The sequence below is a fragment of the Caloenas nicobarica genome, chromosome 22 (genome assembly GCF_036013445.1).
Source record: "Caloenas nicobarica isolate bCalNic1 chromosome 22, bCalNic1.hap1, whole genome shotgun sequence".
In the NCBI taxonomy this organism is placed as follows: Eukaryota; Metazoa; Chordata; class Aves; order Columbiformes; family Columbidae; genus Caloenas; species Caloenas nicobarica.
Genome location: NC_088266.1, coordinates 5,444,507 through 5,462,126, shown reverse-complemented (window position 1 = coordinate 5,462,126; position 17,620 = coordinate 5,444,507). Strand labels below are relative to the sequence as shown.

Here is a 17,620-nt window from a genome sequence, read left to right as displayed (position 1 = left end):
CAAGACAGATTTGTTCACATTTTCCCAAAAAAGAGAACCGACTGTTCCAGTTTCTGTTCATGCCAGGGGCTGCTGCTGAAGAGCTTCCAAGTAATTTATTTTAGGAGCACAGACCCGTAAAGCAGTTGCCAGCTAAACCAAACCAGGCGATAGCAACGCAGGTAGGTGGGAATGCACGAGCTGCAGAGTTATAATTTCACATATGGTGACAGTGACACTTCCACCGATTTAGCAACTGCCGGTTTTTCACTCGTTTCCCAGTCACCCACTCCTACACCTGAACCACTGTGCCCATTATGCTGATACATGTGCTCTGAGTCAACCACACCAGGAAAAAAAAAAATGGCGATGAATAACCCAGCGAAAAAGAATTATTTAACAGCTAGGTTGGCAAGAACAAGCATCTGAGGGTGGGGGTGGCACTTTCGACAAGGAAATACTGGTTGGGCTCTGTCATAAGGTGCTGGCCTGCAGATGTCAGGCGCGTTAACCAAGGGCTTGACCAAAGAAACCTCTTATTGCATTGGCAGAAATGTTGGTTTCCCTTCAACTGCCGTGTCAAGGGAAGGATGCTCAGAGACAGTCTTTGCAGGACAGACATTGCAGTCTATCGTTATCCATGGGCTGCTTTGAAACCAATTGGAAAAGCTTCCCAACAAATTCCCACACTTGGGATCAGATCCATACTGAGCGCAGCCTTCAAAAGCACCAAGAACAGCAGCATGTGGAGAGCGGGTCTGGATTCACAGTTAAAAAACAGGGTCAGCTACGTCACAGGCTGAAGAGGATGCTCCAGGAGGCATCGTTTTTTTGCTTCAAAAGGATACCACATGTGAAGTATTGTTATATTGTCCTACGACATTAAAGCACTTAGTGTTGGCATCGACAAGTGGGTCCTTCGACAAGTCCGCATCCTTGAGTAATCCCAGGATTTTGTGTTGGGTTCAGCACTGAGACGTTCAGCTCTGGGGACGCACGACACATCATGACACGGCAAGGAGAGCTCTCCAAAAACTGGAAGCCTACCAAAGAAAGGCAGATTCTTCCAAGGTTTTGAAACGCAGCATCTGTAGGAGACAAACGAAACCACAGAGCTGGAATAGCGCGTTTCAAGAATCACCAAAGCAGTTCACCCGACTGGACGGAGCCTGCGCATCTCTGCATTAGTTCATTTTTCTGTTAACATTTGGCACAAACGCTTTGACACGGTAATTTTGGCTTCTGTTTAGGTCAGCTGCTTGCGATGGTTTCCTGGCACTTCAGTGAATTTGGAAAAAAAAACCAAAAGTCTCTTCGACACTGTGCACACTGGTAAAGTCCCAAGGCAAGAATGAAGGTTAAACGTTGCTGACCCTGGTTTCGGAAGGAGGGATCATAGCAGCAGATGCAGACGTCACGAGTGACCGTTCCCGTCTGACATATCGTGGCTTCCGAACTGCAACGGTGGGCACAGAAACATCATTAGCACCTGCTCTAGAACCATGTCTTTATCGTTCATTCATAACACCACATGCCGGTCAGTAATTCCTGAGTGACCCAAGTCATTCTGGAGCTTAAAGAGGAAAAAAAGCCTAAAGAAAACACACGAAAACCCAAAACAAAACACGAAAACCCTACGTAGAGCTGGTATAGCAAAAATCCACACAGCAGCTTTTTAAACAAGCTACTAATAGCCTAATAAAGAAACCACTCTTTACAAAATGTCATTTCCATTATTTGCAAGTGTTTACAGTACATGTAACTTTCCAGTTTCAGCCCTAACAAAAACTCTCACAATTGTACTTTTCTTTTTTTTAAACATATAATTTAAGGGAACGAAGACTTTTCACAAGCAGCACTGGCTGTCAGCTTAATAGCCAGACCAAGTTTGGAACACATCTAAAAAAAAAAATGTTCAAAAGTTAAAGACTGCATTGATAAAAATTAAATTTTAATCATACCATCTTGATCAAAAAGGCCTCTGCATACGTAAGAAGTGAGGCCAGAAATTTTGCTGAGCTCAAAAGGCCATTATTTCTTAAGTTCTTAGAAGATTTGGTTTGTCTCACTTTTAAGACGGTCAGTGTTTTGAAAGTACATGCAACAAACATAGAGACAAGAGATTTGACTGTATTGCCCTGGCCAAACAAATTTCTGCCTGAGTTTCACAAGTATTAAAAACCCACCTTGCCGAAAACCAGCCAACCTACAAACACCCCACACACCACATAAAAGCAAAATGGCATATTCCAAATGATCCGTGTTATTTGTTTCGAGAAGCTGATAAGCTTCAAACGAGCAAGCCTGAAAATGAGCCAACTCGGCATTGTCAAGAAGATTCCAATCCTGAAAATAGGTCGCAGACCGAATAATTTATTTTTGAGCACTTATGAAAAAATATTGCATCTACTTGTAAGACCTCTCAGGATAGAGAAGCTGAAGATCTATTTTAGGAGCTGTCAAAGATCTATTTTAGCATACAGTACTCCATCAATACTGCATGGCTACATTAATTAAAGCCATAAATCCTGTCAAAAAGGTCTACTAGACAGATCTCATTGGATTTCTGTCCCCTCAACAGATCCCACACCAAGTTTTCCAGTTATTTTGACTTGCTGTGTGTTCTCATGACCGACTTTGAGATCGTTTGCCCGCTTTTCAATAACGAGATGCAGAAAAGGGAAGGCAACAGGTAAAATATTTGCAGCAGCACGACCAAGAGAACAGCTCCTCACCTGAAGAAGCTGGGGGAGGTATCATGGATGCCTGTGTAACACAAGAACAATCATGTCAAACAAAGCACTGTTTGTCTTCACACTCTTTCATTAAAAAATACAGGAACATTTTAGGGTTCCAATCATATTTACTGTGTTCATAGTCCTTCTCAGAGAAAGTAACTCAATAGAATCCATACGACCAGTATTTATCTTTCACCTTTTTTCCCACTTTGGACAAAGAACCCCAAAACATCTCTTTATTTCAGTCTCTCATACATCAGATTAAGTAGCTCCCTAATGAACTGTTGAAACCAAATTATTGTGTACTCGATGTTTTAGGCTTGCTTGTTCCTATTGGAAGGACGGAATTTACTTACTGTTTCACTAGGCTGGAGAACAGATGCTAAAAGAGAGAGAGAGAGAGAGAAAGAGATACTAACCATCAGTTACGTAGGCAGCTCAAACCGCTAATTTTCTAAAAATGTGTGCAACAGAATAGTTCTATTGTTAAAAAAATAGTTTCGTCACAGAGACCACCAAACCAGATCAGAACAGAAATCACATTAGTCGAATACATTGTCTGTAGGAATCTCGTTGGAGATAAAGGGTTGCAAAGGCCTCCAAAAATGATTTATTTGGCTTTCAAAGAAGGTAGCGACAGCAGTGTCTCTTTAATATGAAGACGTTTCAATAGGAAAAATTGACAGAAAAAGACAGTACAAACAAGTGAGCAGTGAAAGATGCTACCCCTTAATACAAGAGCTTGCTGCCTTTATTGGCCACACAATCATCGTCATCCACGCAGAATGAAAGCTGACGTGATAACAGCCAGAGAAATGCTCCTAGCGCTTCTTCAAAGGAGGCCATGAATGAATTCTGCCGCACCAGAGGGAACCCCCAGTACAAACTGGGAGCCAGACGAGCATCACCGAGGCCTCAACCCCCGTCGGTGTCCTGCCAGCCTCGACACGTCACAGCGCAACAGCTCCTGACCCACTTAAACACCCAAGGAGAACCTTGTAGTAAGTAAATTTACTTGGCGACACGTGCAAAAGCAACTCAGAGGTTTCAATAGGGCCGTTGTGATTAGGACACCAGCAGTTCCTGTGGCACTGGCCGACTTAGACCTCAGGTAGCTACTGTGTTATATTTTTATATGAAATGACACCACAGAGACTGGAAATGCGACGTGCCATGAAGTGACTATGACTAGATACAACATTTTTAGCCAAATAATGGCATTGTATTGCTCCCCACCCCCTTCTTTGCCTCTTTCTAAGCTTATTTCTATAGCGACAGTCCAGCTTGAGCTTGGGTCCTGTAAGACACGAATTAAAGTAACAGGAGGTGTATCTGTTTAGCAGACCCAACCAGTAAAGAGTTTTCTTTCAACAGAAGGAGCTCTAATGCAGCAAACGCTGTGCTGGAGGCGAGGGGAATCACTCAAAGGGACTGCATAGAAGGGGTGAGATAGCGATAAATCAGCTCCAGTTTCACACAAAACACTGGGTAAAATGGAGACATCACCTTCCACACCCTTCGCTCATCACCTCCCAGAAACTGAAAACCAATAAATAGTGGACACACGGAAATAGTGGCCAAATGTCTACACCAAGTCTGGGTGCCCTGTGGCTGAGCACGTCCCACGTGTTCTGTGCCCAGTTTTTATGGAATCACTTTGGCACGAAGTCAGGTCACCGCACTTTAGTTACATGGCTTCATTTCTCAGTAACAGGAATGGCAAAAATAAAGAATAAATTTCATTATAAAAAAAAAAATAAAGTGTGTTTGCTTTAAAAAAAAAAATAATCAAGGCAGTTAGTCCTTCCAAGCCCCAGTAAATCCTGCATTTCTTGGGCAAACACAGTGGAATGAGTCGTGCAACAATGAGGAACCTCAAATTCCATTCCTTTTCTCCTGCTGCTGACACATCCATGGTAAATACACTGCCCTTTACTATTACAGTTCCCTTCTCCCTAAACCAAGAATAAACAACAATTGCTTTTCATAAGGATTTATAAATGTCTGGCGTTTCGTATACTGATCTAAACAAGTGTTATTAAATTATCGAGTTCTATAAAAACGCCTCTGTGCTAAAAGCACTCACTGATTTCTTTTTCTCTTTCTGAAATCCGTTATCTAAATTCAGCGAGAACCACCATCCAGTATTGTACTCTGGCAAATCTTTGAAAGCTACAAAAAGTAACAGCAGAGTTAGTGAGCGATACTGTGTAACATGCACCTAAGCACACGTAGACTGAGACCAGAAAATATGAGACTCTGAACACACGGCAGGACACAATTTTTCATTAATTTGCATTTCTTTGGATGATCAGAAGAGACAGCAGTAGCTACATTAAGTTAGAACACTGACATGAAGAAATTTTAAAAGATTTCAATTAAAAAATGGAGTGAAGACCAAAATTTTAGAGATTAAATAGACAATTGGAGGTATTTTACCTTTGTTTCTTCTGTAGAAAATATTAGGAAGTTTATTGGCACGTTTGAGGTAGAAGAAAAAAGCAACAGACAGAATTAGGAATAAACTGATGAAAAATGTCCCTAAGATGAGAGAGGCTGCCACTTCTGGGCCCCCTGTACAAAAAAATAAAAATAAAAAAAGAGAGAGAGAGAAGACTATTAATCATTAGGAATTTCTTCTAATATAGGGGTTAAACAAAAGATAAAGACCAACTTCCTGATATTCACAGGACAAAATCAGAAAAGTGGTTTTTTGTTTGGGGGTTTTTGCTTGTTTTTAAAATACACAGACAGATCTGCTGAAACATTTGCAAAGATCCTTCAATACTCATCTCATTATATGAACAACCTCCCCAACTCCACCTGCCAGATGTCAGGAAAGTCGCCATCTCTACTTTTCCGAAAACAGCCACAATTTTTTAATCAATTGTCATGGTTCTTTTATATAACTTTCAAAACCCAGCGCTGGGAGGCACTCGACAGTAACATTACTCTTTTATTCCTTAAATAAAGTCTCCTAAAGACAGAACTTGTCAAGAGACAACACACCACTGGTAGAGTACACATAGTATTATGATCCCAAAGAGTAAATATTTTAAGAAACTGAAGTTTTTTTATGGTCTTGTGGCAGACAAAGTAGGACAACAGATTATCCGATGAACTCTGGTCGAGGAGTCCACATTCTGAAGAGCATTTGTATGATTCTTAGCAATGACAACTTTTAGCAGATTAAAGAGAAATGCCTGATCAGCAGTGATAAAATCAACCTATAGAAAGGCAAACCGAGAGGTAACAGATGTGTAACATGTTGCCTCACCCCTGAAAACCAAAAATCTTGCAGCATAAGGTTCAAAACTCAAGTTCTAGGGTTTCATAAATAACCAGGTCAACCTGTACCAGAAAAAACACTTGAAGATCACCAGGACAAGCTGAAAGAACCAGTCAGTAAAATACAGTTACCTCAAAATTCAACTCTAAGACTTATAAGAGATTTCTGTAGAGAACAAGCCAGAAAAAGTAAAAATGGCCACTACAATTAGAATAAAAGCTATGCTACAGAGAAGTATATTTTACAAATTGTTTCAAATGTCGCAAAGGGGCTGGTACGCAGTGAATAATCACTCAGTGGAACTCAATGTGAACTCAATGGTTATTTCCATTTACTCACCTACGTCCTGCACGAAAGGAGTTACGGTGCTTATGTTCATTTGGAAATTCATTCCTCTGACCCCAGCTGTAATCAAAAAGAACTTTTAAAAGTAAAATCTGACAAAAACTACAGATTTGTTTAAAATCACAGTAAAAGGCTATTATACTTCTCAGTAATTATTTGAAATCGTGCAAGAATCTTGATTTCTCACATTAAAAAAAAAAAATCATTCTTTATATCACTTCTGAGTATTCCAAAAAAAAAGGAAGCCAACAAGCATCACAATTTGTCCAAAAAGAAAAGAATTTACTAGTGCATTTCCCAGAAACTTAGATCAAGTTTCCTATCTCTTGCATTAAAAATATTAACAAGGAATTGAACGGTTCTCACCTCTCAAACAAAGCACACGTACGAAATTAATCCAGCCTTTTTAATATCTATTTTTCAAAGAACTCAAGCACAGTTTGAGCCATTTTGTGCTCTGGAGAAGTCCCCAGCAAATGCTCACAGCAAACCCCTTTTTCTTACAACAGAGATTAAAACAGCCACAAAATTCAGTATTCACTGTATGTTTGATACAGGTCCCGCCCTGTAAGTTTAATCATTTTGCTGTTTAGGACTTTTTTTTAAGAACTTACATTGGACAGATTTTTTTTTTTTTTAATGTTGCATTTGGCTTTGCAGATTAGGTACCCTAATATATAAGATTTTGATGGTTTTTCCCCTCCTAGACCGTGGAACAGTTCCACTGCACTCTGCACAATTTCTGCAAACTAAATTTCAAAGTTTCCACAGGTTATGTTGCATGTTCAAAAGCTTGAAGTTATATTGGGACTTTGGAAAACGCTGAAGTTTTAGAAGGGAGGAAAAAAAAAATCTGCAACATTTGATGCCTTCTTGAACAGTCTTTGCTGGGCCACATGGGCAAGAAGAGACGGCGGTACCAAAAACACCCATGAAAATAAAGGGATGGTAAATGACTCACTGCTTCTGCATTCAGTCAGGTTGTAAACAGATGAAACAGGAAGGGTTTCATTTTTGCATTTAATGCAGCTGCTACTACCATCCTCATTCCATCGCCTGTAACAACCTGCAGATGAATTAGAACAACAGAGGTTTGAAAACAGCAAAAGCGACCCTGGAGATATTTCCTAGTCCTCGGAAAGAGGCAACAGAAATGCCCTCTGTTTGGTTACAAGCATCTCCTGCTTCCTGTTATATTACATGAGTAATAAGGTTTCATTTCAAAGTGTTTATTGCCGGAAAGATATAATCTTTCAAGTGCCAAAAAGGAGAAAGACTTACAAGCAAACAACTCCCAGAGGGCAATTTCAACAGAGCCCCATTCACTCCTTCACATGTTTTAGCTGTGAGAAAAATGGGAAGCATCCGACAACCTGGAACTACCCTCAGCAATTCTAAAAAAGCAGCAGAACCTTACCGTTTATTTTCAGAGGTCGTACACTGTCGAAACGAAGTGTAATGCCATTTTAATAGATAGTAGTGAAAATAGAAGTAGGCAGGACAAAGATGCTGAGAACCAGAAAGAGTGTACTTGGATGGAGAAAGATGCCGGTGTCCCTGTAGTCAACCACCTGAAGTATGGCAAGCGAAAAACACGAATATTGCCATAATAGAGTCTTTCTCCCATGCCTCAGTCCTCTCAAGTATTGCTCTATTTGTTTCGCGTTAAGAAGAACCCAAGCTTGTTTAAACTATTCTATGACAGATGGCGAGTGTTTGATATCAGTCGCCCCACCATGCAGGCTGGAAACTGATTAAACCTTCATCTCGGCCTAGGTCTTCGAGGTTTAAATCTCTCCTTTTAGGTTTAAATGGACATACTGCTATGTCTTTGTGAAGGAAAAAAAAAATTCAGGGCACATCTTTAATAACAACTTCATTTAATACAATAAAGCTGTGGTGGTTTCATTTGAGGCTTAGACTTGGGACATGAAGATGAGGATATTCCTATTAGATCATATTACAGTCTACATTTAAAGGAAAAACAAAAAACTTACTGTGCTGGCTAAAAATCAGTTCTGTAGAGCCCTGAACCAAACTGGTATCAATTATCCCATAAAACAAACCATGAGTAAGGCGCTGATTGGAAAACAGCTCTGCTGCTGGGTTTTCCTTAGAGAGAAGCAGCACATTTGATGCCCCCAGTGATAAATTACACCTGACATTTAATCCAAACACAAACAGAGCCAATGTAAGAGCAAATACTTCCTACGGGAACAGGCAGGAAGCATCAAATCCTTTATCTGCCACCAAAGATATTGGTAGATTATCAGTTTACAATAATGTTTAAGAGAACACAATCCCATAACTTGGAGATGAGCGTTTATACTGTATCTGAGGTCACTTAGAAGCAGAAATGAATGCATTAAATGAAGCAACAGTTAGAGAGGCTAACAAAGCAGTGAAAATAGAGTGAAAATAGGCTCAAAATGCTTTAACAGCTGTCATGAGGAAACGACTGAACCCAGAAGTGGACCCCAGGTTTTCAGTCACTAAACCTCTTGTTACTGTGGGCTCTGAAGCCATTTTTCTGGTTTTACTCTCTAATTTTAAATAAAATGGCATTTAAAAAGAGACCCTTTTGCTGCTGCTGGAGAGTGACAAAAGAACTTTTTAACTCCACTTAGAAGAAAAAAAACTCTACACATATGGCACAAGGAAGAATAAGACATTCTGTGCTAACAAGACAACACTGAAATTCTTAATGCACCCTTAGATACACATCACAGCATTTTTGCTTTTTATGCTAATTATATGGGCTTTTAAGCAATTACAATAACTTTTACATAATCCATCTGCACACTAAATAAAAAAAGTTAAGAATAACCTTATTAATGGTTGTCTATTCTCCTCACCACGCAAGAACAACATTTGAGAGTCATAAGCAGCATCACCTTGTGTATATAGAGGAAGAAAGACTTCAGTATGTACATGTTTCACTCCCCAATTAATCACACACTGTATTTTAGCATTAACTGTCAAAAACTATCTGGAATTTTAGTAAATAATGACACATTATATATACCTGGACTGCACTGGTTGGTTACTGGACAGGAACTGTTGGAATCCAACATATCCACACAGCATTCTGTTTCTGAAACCTAAGAAAAGAAATCACATCACATTTCACACCGTTCTGAAGTTTAGTAAAATGCTTCACCAAAAAAACCCCTTCAGAAAACGTAGAGGAATAAGCAGTAACTGGCATTAAAACTTGCTGTAACGTTTTCTTTTTGCATTAAGCAACTTCACAAGGAGAGAACAAGCCACCCGTATTGCAAGTGACAACAAGCTCTACACTCGGCAGAAGAACCCGGCACAACTACAAAAGCTTCTTCCTTCGACATTTAATATAAAAGAATAACTTCATATAGCCTGGAGGCACGTAGTTTATTTTTATTCTTTGTTTATAGAAAAGTCAGTTTCAAAATTATTTACAAATGAGAGAAATGAGATCAGGAGAAATGGTCAAATCTGAAAATAGCGGGCTGACTTCACAACATTAGTGCATCACGTAGACGCGGGCTACAGCGAAGAACTAGAAGATCTATAGCTAACACACTTAAGACCAGTTTCTTGCATTAAAAGTTTTGTTGGTGAAACTCTCCTGCAAGCAGAATTTTACTCTCTGACCTTTTTCTGTGACTTGAAGCAGCATTTGCTTCAGAGCTTCTCGGTCATTTGAAAAGCGAACTTTTGGGTATCGGTGTTTTGGATTGTTCACAGTTAAACTGCTAAGCAGTTTGAAAAGTGGTTTTTTTTATCGTCAGAGTGCTTTTCCCACATGGTGTGAGGTGCTATCAGTTGCATCCCTGCTAGCCTGCAAGCACATGACTAGGAAGAATTTGATGCTTTAACAGGCAATCAGCCATCACAGCAAATCGACCCACTGTAAAAGTTTCAGTTAATGACTGCTAGCAGTACAGGTCATTTCTATCGAATTAGAAAGCCTGCAACGTGAGAGGAAAATAATCTGATCCTTCTCTTTTTATAGCATGACAAAAAACTGTGAAGTACCTACCAAACTTTCAGTAGATTTGCTGGCAACTTCTGCCACCAGTCTAGTTAAGAGAAGGACACACAGCATCTCCATAGCCAGGAAAGATACGGGGCTAAATAACAGGGAAAGAAATTAGAATGTCTTATTAACAACAGAGAAGTTATGCTTTCCCTTTGTTAAGGAACTTTTGCCAGCTCATTCCTTTTATTTGGATGCAAAGGCCTTTAAATTAAATATGCCGGCGGCGGGGAAGGAGTGACTTACCTTGGTTCAAGATACAAATTTGAGACATTCAGAATTTCCCCTCCAGCCGCAGGTTTCTGGCAGACGGTGGTTGCTAAGAAACAAAGAGCCTTATCAGTCTGCTCCGAACTGGGCCATGCACAGACTATTCCACACCCAGGATCTGAAAAAAAAAAATAAATAAAATCGATGTGATTGCACTAGAGCGGCTCCCGCCTGGCACCGCCGCTGATAAGCCGCCCCTCAGTCGCAGCATTGAGCTGTGATGAATTTGTGTCAGGACAGAGAACACATGGCGCTCTGAAAAGGCAGTAGTGCAATTAATTTCTCCCGTGACAGCACAGTCATGAAGCATTAATGAAGTCTGTGTGTTAATAAGCAGTATTTCTGGGTTGCCTGAGAACAGACCTTCTCAACGAGGAAAAAATTGTGGCCGATCTGCTACGAGCTTTGCTTTTTTTCCCCTCCGCCTTTGCCGTATAACTCCACACATAACCTAAAGAAAGTCCACATTTCTCACATGAAATTGCTTGGATATACTAAAAGGTGCTATGTCATGATTGATCTTTGTTTTTCAGACACTCCCTATGTCAATATTATAATATCTGCCTATTCTGTATTGAATATAATGTGGGAAGCCATATCCAGTTCTCAGAACTAGTGCACCTGCAGCCTGGTAGCTTCAGAAAAAGAGTCTTTCATATTATAAATAAAACATGGGGACAGACATGGCCCTCTAACCAAAGCTTAATAAGAGGAAAGTGTCTGAAAGAAAGCCTTGAACTGTAAGGGAAAATCCCTTCGGTGACTCATTTCACGAACTGAAATGTGTTACTATTTTTGTTAAATAAAAGCCCAGTGGATGAGCTTCAAATTACTGCAAAATATCTAACGCGACTCTTGGCAAGTTGTTTCTCTGAAGAACAAAATCACTGAGCAGTTCCTGATTAATTTCTGTCCATTTTTTTAAAACCACTTCTTGAACCTGTTGCCTCAAGTTCAAAGTAAGATGAGTCCAGCTTGGTGTGCAAACTGATTATTATCCCCTGCTATCAGCTGAGAGCTCCAAGATCGAGGACTGAAAATCCTGAAAACCAAACTCCAGTCTTGCTGCTACAACTAATTTGTACAGTTAGCGAGGATCTGGGCAGAGCAGGAAAAGCTTGCGCTGTCACGATCCTTTCCAATTTGAGCTTAACGATGGATGTCAAGTCCATCAGCGTGAAGCTGCAGCATCCGTGATTTCATCAGTTCACATTTACGTACAGGTAAATAAAGTGACACCTACGCAGAAGCGAAAAGCAGCCAACGTGTGCGACACCAGCAGAGACTGAACCCAGCGGGTCTAACCTTAAAACAATCCTCGGGACGTGCGTATTTTAAATAAATACACACAGAGTTTGCCTTGTTACCCATCAGGTTTTCTACAATCTATCTTTAGAAATGAGATATTCCTTCTTGGCCAAGAAAGGGAAAATGGTTAGAGTCCGTAAAGACATTTGCTGATGAATTCTTCATCGTTTTGGATGCTACGCACTGATTTTTGTCAATATCCAATTATTATAATATCTGTGAATCCTAAGAAAAGGCAGATGAAAAGGACATTTGTTTAAACAAGTATATTCTTGTTATCTAGAAAAATATTTATTTTCAGGAACAAGTCGTGCTAAACAAGAAAATATTTGTGAAACCAGCCACTTCTAAGTGCCCAATTCTCCCCTTTGTGAATGCAAACAGCATAAGCTCAATATTGGTCGTATTTCCACTCCTGGAATAAATGAAGCTACTAATCAACAATACTGGTGCATTTATGGGCAGACATTTGTTCACAGCCACTAGTGATTCTAACAAACGAGAACATCTGCCCTGCAGCTGTTCCAGTAGAAATAGGACACGAGATCTATTTGCCCTCAAATCATCAGCCAATATTTTTTATTTCTGTGAGAGAGACATAATATCTAAGCTTTATTTTTTTATTTATATGTATGTATATCTCTGATGTTTGGGTTTTGTTTTAACTGCAGGAAAATGAAAACAGAGGTGAACAAGCTGCTTTAAATCTTCCGAACATATTACACATGTGTTACATTTACTCAGTTTACATTTTACTCCAGGTCGCAGAACCACTTCTTTACATTCTCTATCAGCCAGTAAAAATTAGAAGCCTATCACTATAATATATAAATAACATGTCTGAATGAGGCATAAATTCAAGCCATGGAAGTAACGCTAAATATCTACTTTTTTTGAGGGTAATGCCCATGAAAGATATCGGAGAGACTTAAGCATCCATATTCTTTATATTAGTGTTCCTAAAGTCCAGTTGTCGCACACCTCAGCAAGGTCAGAAAGAGCTTCTGATTAGTCAGTCGAAGAATAAATCAAGTGCGGAACTTCTGAACAAGACAGTTAATTCAAGCAGGGATTTGTACTGTTAATTGGTCTCCTCGTACAAAACCGCGGAAGTAACGCAGCTCATTTTACTGCTTTCCAGCCGCAAGTCAATCACAACCATTCTGTTGCCAACTTGAACAATATTTTACAGCATCATTTTAATTTTAGAAAGGAAAAAGCCCCAGGGCCTCCAAGACATTCAGTATAAATGAATATTAACCATGCTTCTGAATAATGTAGCTGAAGTTTTAGTTTTTAAATTAAGTACATTAATTTGATCAGCATCAGACACCCACAGCAAAACAATTTACAAATCTGTGGAATATGTTTCATGTTTGGCAGAGTTTTCTCTCTTTGGATTATGGAAAAAAAGATAATGTCATGCACAAACTGGAGCCCACATTAGGAAGTATTTATGCTCGAGATGCCAACACAGTTTCGAGAACACAGACATTTTAATTAAAGCAAGTATTTCACACCAGAGTTTCACATTTGAAACAATTCTCGAATCACTGTCAGCTCGGATCTCAAGTGCCACAATACACATAAGCTGAACACGTCAGGATTCACTATGTGAATGCTTCCTCTGGTTGCTTTTAAAAAAGAACAGAAACAACTCATGAACACTAAGCACCAGGAGACTTTTTCCTCCCACTCCTGGAAGCAAGTGTGCTTTAATTCATCTTTACGTCTACATTTTCCATATGTATAGCTGTGTATCTATTATTTCTGTTGCATTATCAGTATCTTTCTTGCTTAAAGTGTTGCTGGAGCGCTGTTTGAGCAAGGTAATTTTTTCAGGTACACGGAAAAAGACGACAGCAAAAAGAAACACTGCCTAAATTTCAGGTAGTTTCGTAATTCACTCAGCAGATGAGAGTTTGAAACTATATCACACTCATTCTGCTGCCAAAGGCTTCTTAATTCTGACGTGACCTTGAATTAGTCACGATAAAACAGAAAGGCCAAAATACAGTCTGACAAACAACAGAATTACAAAGGCCTAAACTCTCACTCACCAGCTCCTTCAGAGGCACAAACGAGAATGCGGCATCTTAACGCTTGTGGTACGTGGTTTACTGCTATTTTCTCATTGATGCTGCAACTGTTTCACGATAAACCTGCACAGTAGGAAAAGCAGATACGGATTGTGCTTAGAACCATCTTTTATAAATCAAAGCTGAAGGAGGACTTGTTTTTCCAGCTTTCTTAACGTGCACCCATGAAAGGAGCTGCTATCTCTACCCTGACATCAAGATGATTGTGTAATAAGCCAGCAACCAACAATTAAAACCACACACCTTCCGCTCGAGACAATGAGGATACCTGCTGCAAGGTAAACTTTGCTTCAAAAGCAGTTACATACCTGCAACACGCCTAGAGCAAACACTAGTATAGTGTTCAGTCAACAAAAAATTGGCGGTAACGCATTCCGCAGCCATCGCAGCCTTAAAAACTGAGGGCAGACATGAATATTAGTGCAATTTGGTCGCTATACATGACAAGGAAAGATGCTTTGGAAACCTCAACAAATGCATGGCCTGGTTAGGGTTGGGGTTTTTTTTTCCCCCTTAAACAGTAGGGAAAAAAAAAAAAAAAAATCTGTGTTCTTGATGTGCTCCATCCCTGGAGACACCCCAGGCCAGGCTGGACGGGGCTCTGAGCAACCCGAGCTGGTGCAGATGGCCCTGCTCATGGCAGGGGGGGCACTGGGGGGGCTGGGAGGGTCCCTCCAACCCAAACTATTCTCTATATATATTTGCATGAAGTTTATCCAGAAGAAAAACACCAAATCAGAGCCAAAAAAACCCCCAACAAACACCCATAACCGTAAAAATTCTCAGATTGCCAAAACCTGTAGTAAACTGAGTTTGTTTATTAGGGGGGAAAAGAAAAAAAAAAAAAAAAGTATCCGAAGTTTTATTGAGAGAGAGGAACGATTGGTTTCCAGATGCATTGGAGAACACGGCGCTTCACCGTCACACGAACCGGGAGCCTCGAAAAAGCCGGACGAGGGGAACGGGGGCGACTGTCCCCGGTTCACCCTCCACGCCCGGGGGCCGGGGCTGTTTCCGCGGGGACCGGCTGTCCCCCCGCCCCGGTAAACACATGGGTGCCGGCGCTGCCCACCGCCCGGGGCCGGCCCCAAGCCCCGGCCGCACACCGGGGCACCGCGGGGCACAGGCCGCTCCGCGCCCCACGGCGCCGGCCGGGCCCGCGGCCGCCCGGGGCTCCCCTCACCTGCCCGCCGGCGCCTCCCCCGCCCCAACAATGGGGCCACGCCCGGGGGCTCGCCGCCCTCCCGCTCTCCCTCCCGCCCGCCGCCCCGGGGAACCACCCGCCCGCCGCCGCCACCCTACCTGAGGAAGGAACCTCCGGGCAGCACCGGCGGCAGGTTCCCTTTCGTACCCCCCGCCCTCCGGCGGCGCCCTGCCCGCTCCTTCCCGCGGCTCCCTGGGAGTTGTAGTTCCCGCTCTGCCCGGTGACGCTTAGGTTCCCCGAACGGGCCGTCCGCTTGGAACTACAAATCCCGGCATCCCCCGCGCGGAGTCCTACCTGCGCCCTCCTCCGTGCAGGTAAATCCCCTCCCCCCCCCCCAGCCTCCTCCCGGGGCTCTCCCGCGCGCGGTGCCTGCTGGGAAATGGAGTCCGGTACCCTAAGACCGTGCGAGGAGCGGGCTGGTCCCGGAACTGCGACTCCCGGCGTGCCTCGCGCGGGAGCCGCCATTTTAGACGTTGCTTGGCAACGCGGACGCCCCGGGAGCACGAAGGCGCAGGTAGGCGGGAGGCGAAGGCCTCACCTCGAGTTTTCTGCCAAGCGAGGGAAAAGAGTTAACTATTTCACTAAAGAAGTGTCAGGACAGGGGGACACAAGGAGGCTACGGCATGTCTGAACTCCTCCCACGACTTTCCACATGACACAAATCCTTTGATATCACCTGCTTGCCCCATGCTGCCAGCAGCTGTCTGACAAGCGCCAGGATTTCAGAGGAACAAAAGGGAAAAAAAGAGTAGAAAGGAAGCCCTGAGGAATGTGTCCAACAGGATGACACCCACCTCAGGGCTGCTTAGCTAAACATACTCCGATACCATCACGTCTCGGCCCAATTAACAACTGCTGAAATGTGGCAGAAAGGGCAGGATCTCTCGGCAAAACTTAGGACTTGAAACTCGAGGCAAGATAAAAGCTGCACTTCTGATCTGAAATCTACACCTTTGTGCAACAGAAGTTACCTGCTGCTGCCGTCAGATGGGCTGTTTCCAAAGTCTGCTCACCATCAAAGCAGGGACAAGAAGGCTTCAGCCTTTTCTCTTTCAAATCGGCTTTAAATGAGAAAAGTCTGCTGGTAGGTTTGCATTAATATTAAGAACAAGCTCAAAAGCTTTCCGTTTTTATGAAGAATATACAAGTTATTGGTAAAATTTGTAACAGGACTCATACAATGTGTTCCAAACGGGAAATGATACTCCTTTTCACAAGAACATTTGCTCGTCCTGTGTTTTTCCTGGAAGATTCCCTGGCTGGCACACAGCTGGGCAATCAAGCAGGAATTTATTGCTCTTGAGCAGATATAACCTACGTAACACAAATAAAAACAACAGTTGCCTTGTCAAGAGAATCACTGCTGGGGCTGACATCATTTTATGTCTGCTAATCCACCCATAATATTTCTGTTAACTGGGGAAACACCTTGAGATATTCCCGACACATCCAACAACTATATTACCAGTGTAATATAGAACCACCTTCCTGCCTGTTCATCCCACAGTGCCAACTTAGAAGTACCTTTTCATTTAAGATATTTTGTGAGTCTGTGTTTAGATATACTAGCTGAAATTCAAAGTTTTATCCTGAGAAATCCAGCTAGAAAGAACTGGAGATAAAAGCACATGAGAATGAAAGGCAGTTCTAGAAAATTTGATCAAGTGTTAATAAAAATATTGCATTTAAACTGAAATTGTTCCTCTTAAAAAACCCAAACATAAGCAAAATAAACCAAAAGCCCCCCAAACATTAAGGTCAGAAGCAGACAGTAATGCTCCTGTTGATAGCAAACCTTCTTTCTGTTGGAAATATGGAAATCAATGCTCTGTAAGTATGTTTACTGTAAAAACTATTGCCACGCTCTCACCGATAATCTGCTGCTGTGCTTGTGGCAGCAGGAAGCGAGGAGTTATTGTACAGGCACCGCTTATCAGACGGCTCAATGGCTTTGACTGGGTGATTACACGAATTTAAGTGTACAAGTAAAGAATAGAAGCTTGAAATCTCCTGCGTTGCACAGCGCTTTTCAACATTTTCTGGTTTTCTCTTTTTTTCCTCTAATGGGGGTGTAGAGTCACGTATGGAGAATTCCCATACAGGAGAAAATACCTTTGTTTTTCTTAGCTAAATACTGATACGTAAATCCCTAAGAAATAATCGACGCATTCTCAGATATCCGCAAACCACAGATTAGGTACCACAGGCACAGCAAGATTATTCTGCAAGGGGCTGTTATTATTATAGCTTGCCTTTTTTTTTTCTTTTTTTTCCTTTAATCTCTTACTATTTTGCATGTGCATAAGGACTGGCAACTTCCCCAATCCTACCACTTTGGAGCACATATATATTTAAATTTGACATTTCTAA

The 17,620-nt window shown here is 41.7% G+C and overlaps 1 protein-coding gene and 1 long non-coding RNA gene across 2 annotated transcripts; both read right to left on the bottom strand.

Annotated features, from left to right (window-relative positions):
• Positions 1-1,337: 1,337 nt before the first annotated feature.
• C22H1orf159 (chromosome 22 C1orf159 homolog) lies at positions 1,338-10,444 on the bottom strand. Its single transcript, XM_065650295.1, has 8 exons — positions 10,373-10,444; positions 9,377-9,452; positions 7,313-7,417; positions 6,346-6,411; positions 5,157-5,291; positions 3,074-3,099; positions 2,715-2,745; positions 1,338-1,435 (listed from the first exon to the last, which is right to left on the bottom strand). Exons 1-8 carry the CDS (start codon positions 10,442-10,444, stop codon positions 1,338-1,340), a joined length of 609 nt encoding a protein of 202 aa, XP_065506367.1.
• Positions 10,445-10,657: 213 nt separating this feature from the next.
• On the bottom strand, positions 10,658-15,420 carry LOC135997334 (uncharacterized). The gene is made up of 3 exons (XR_010607414.1): positions 15,349-15,420; positions 14,008-14,109; positions 10,658-10,757 (listed from the first exon to the last, which is right to left on the bottom strand). It is a non-coding gene; the product is annotated as an uncharacterized LOC135997334 (long non-coding RNA).
• Positions 15,421-17,620: the final 2,200 nt, after the last annotated feature.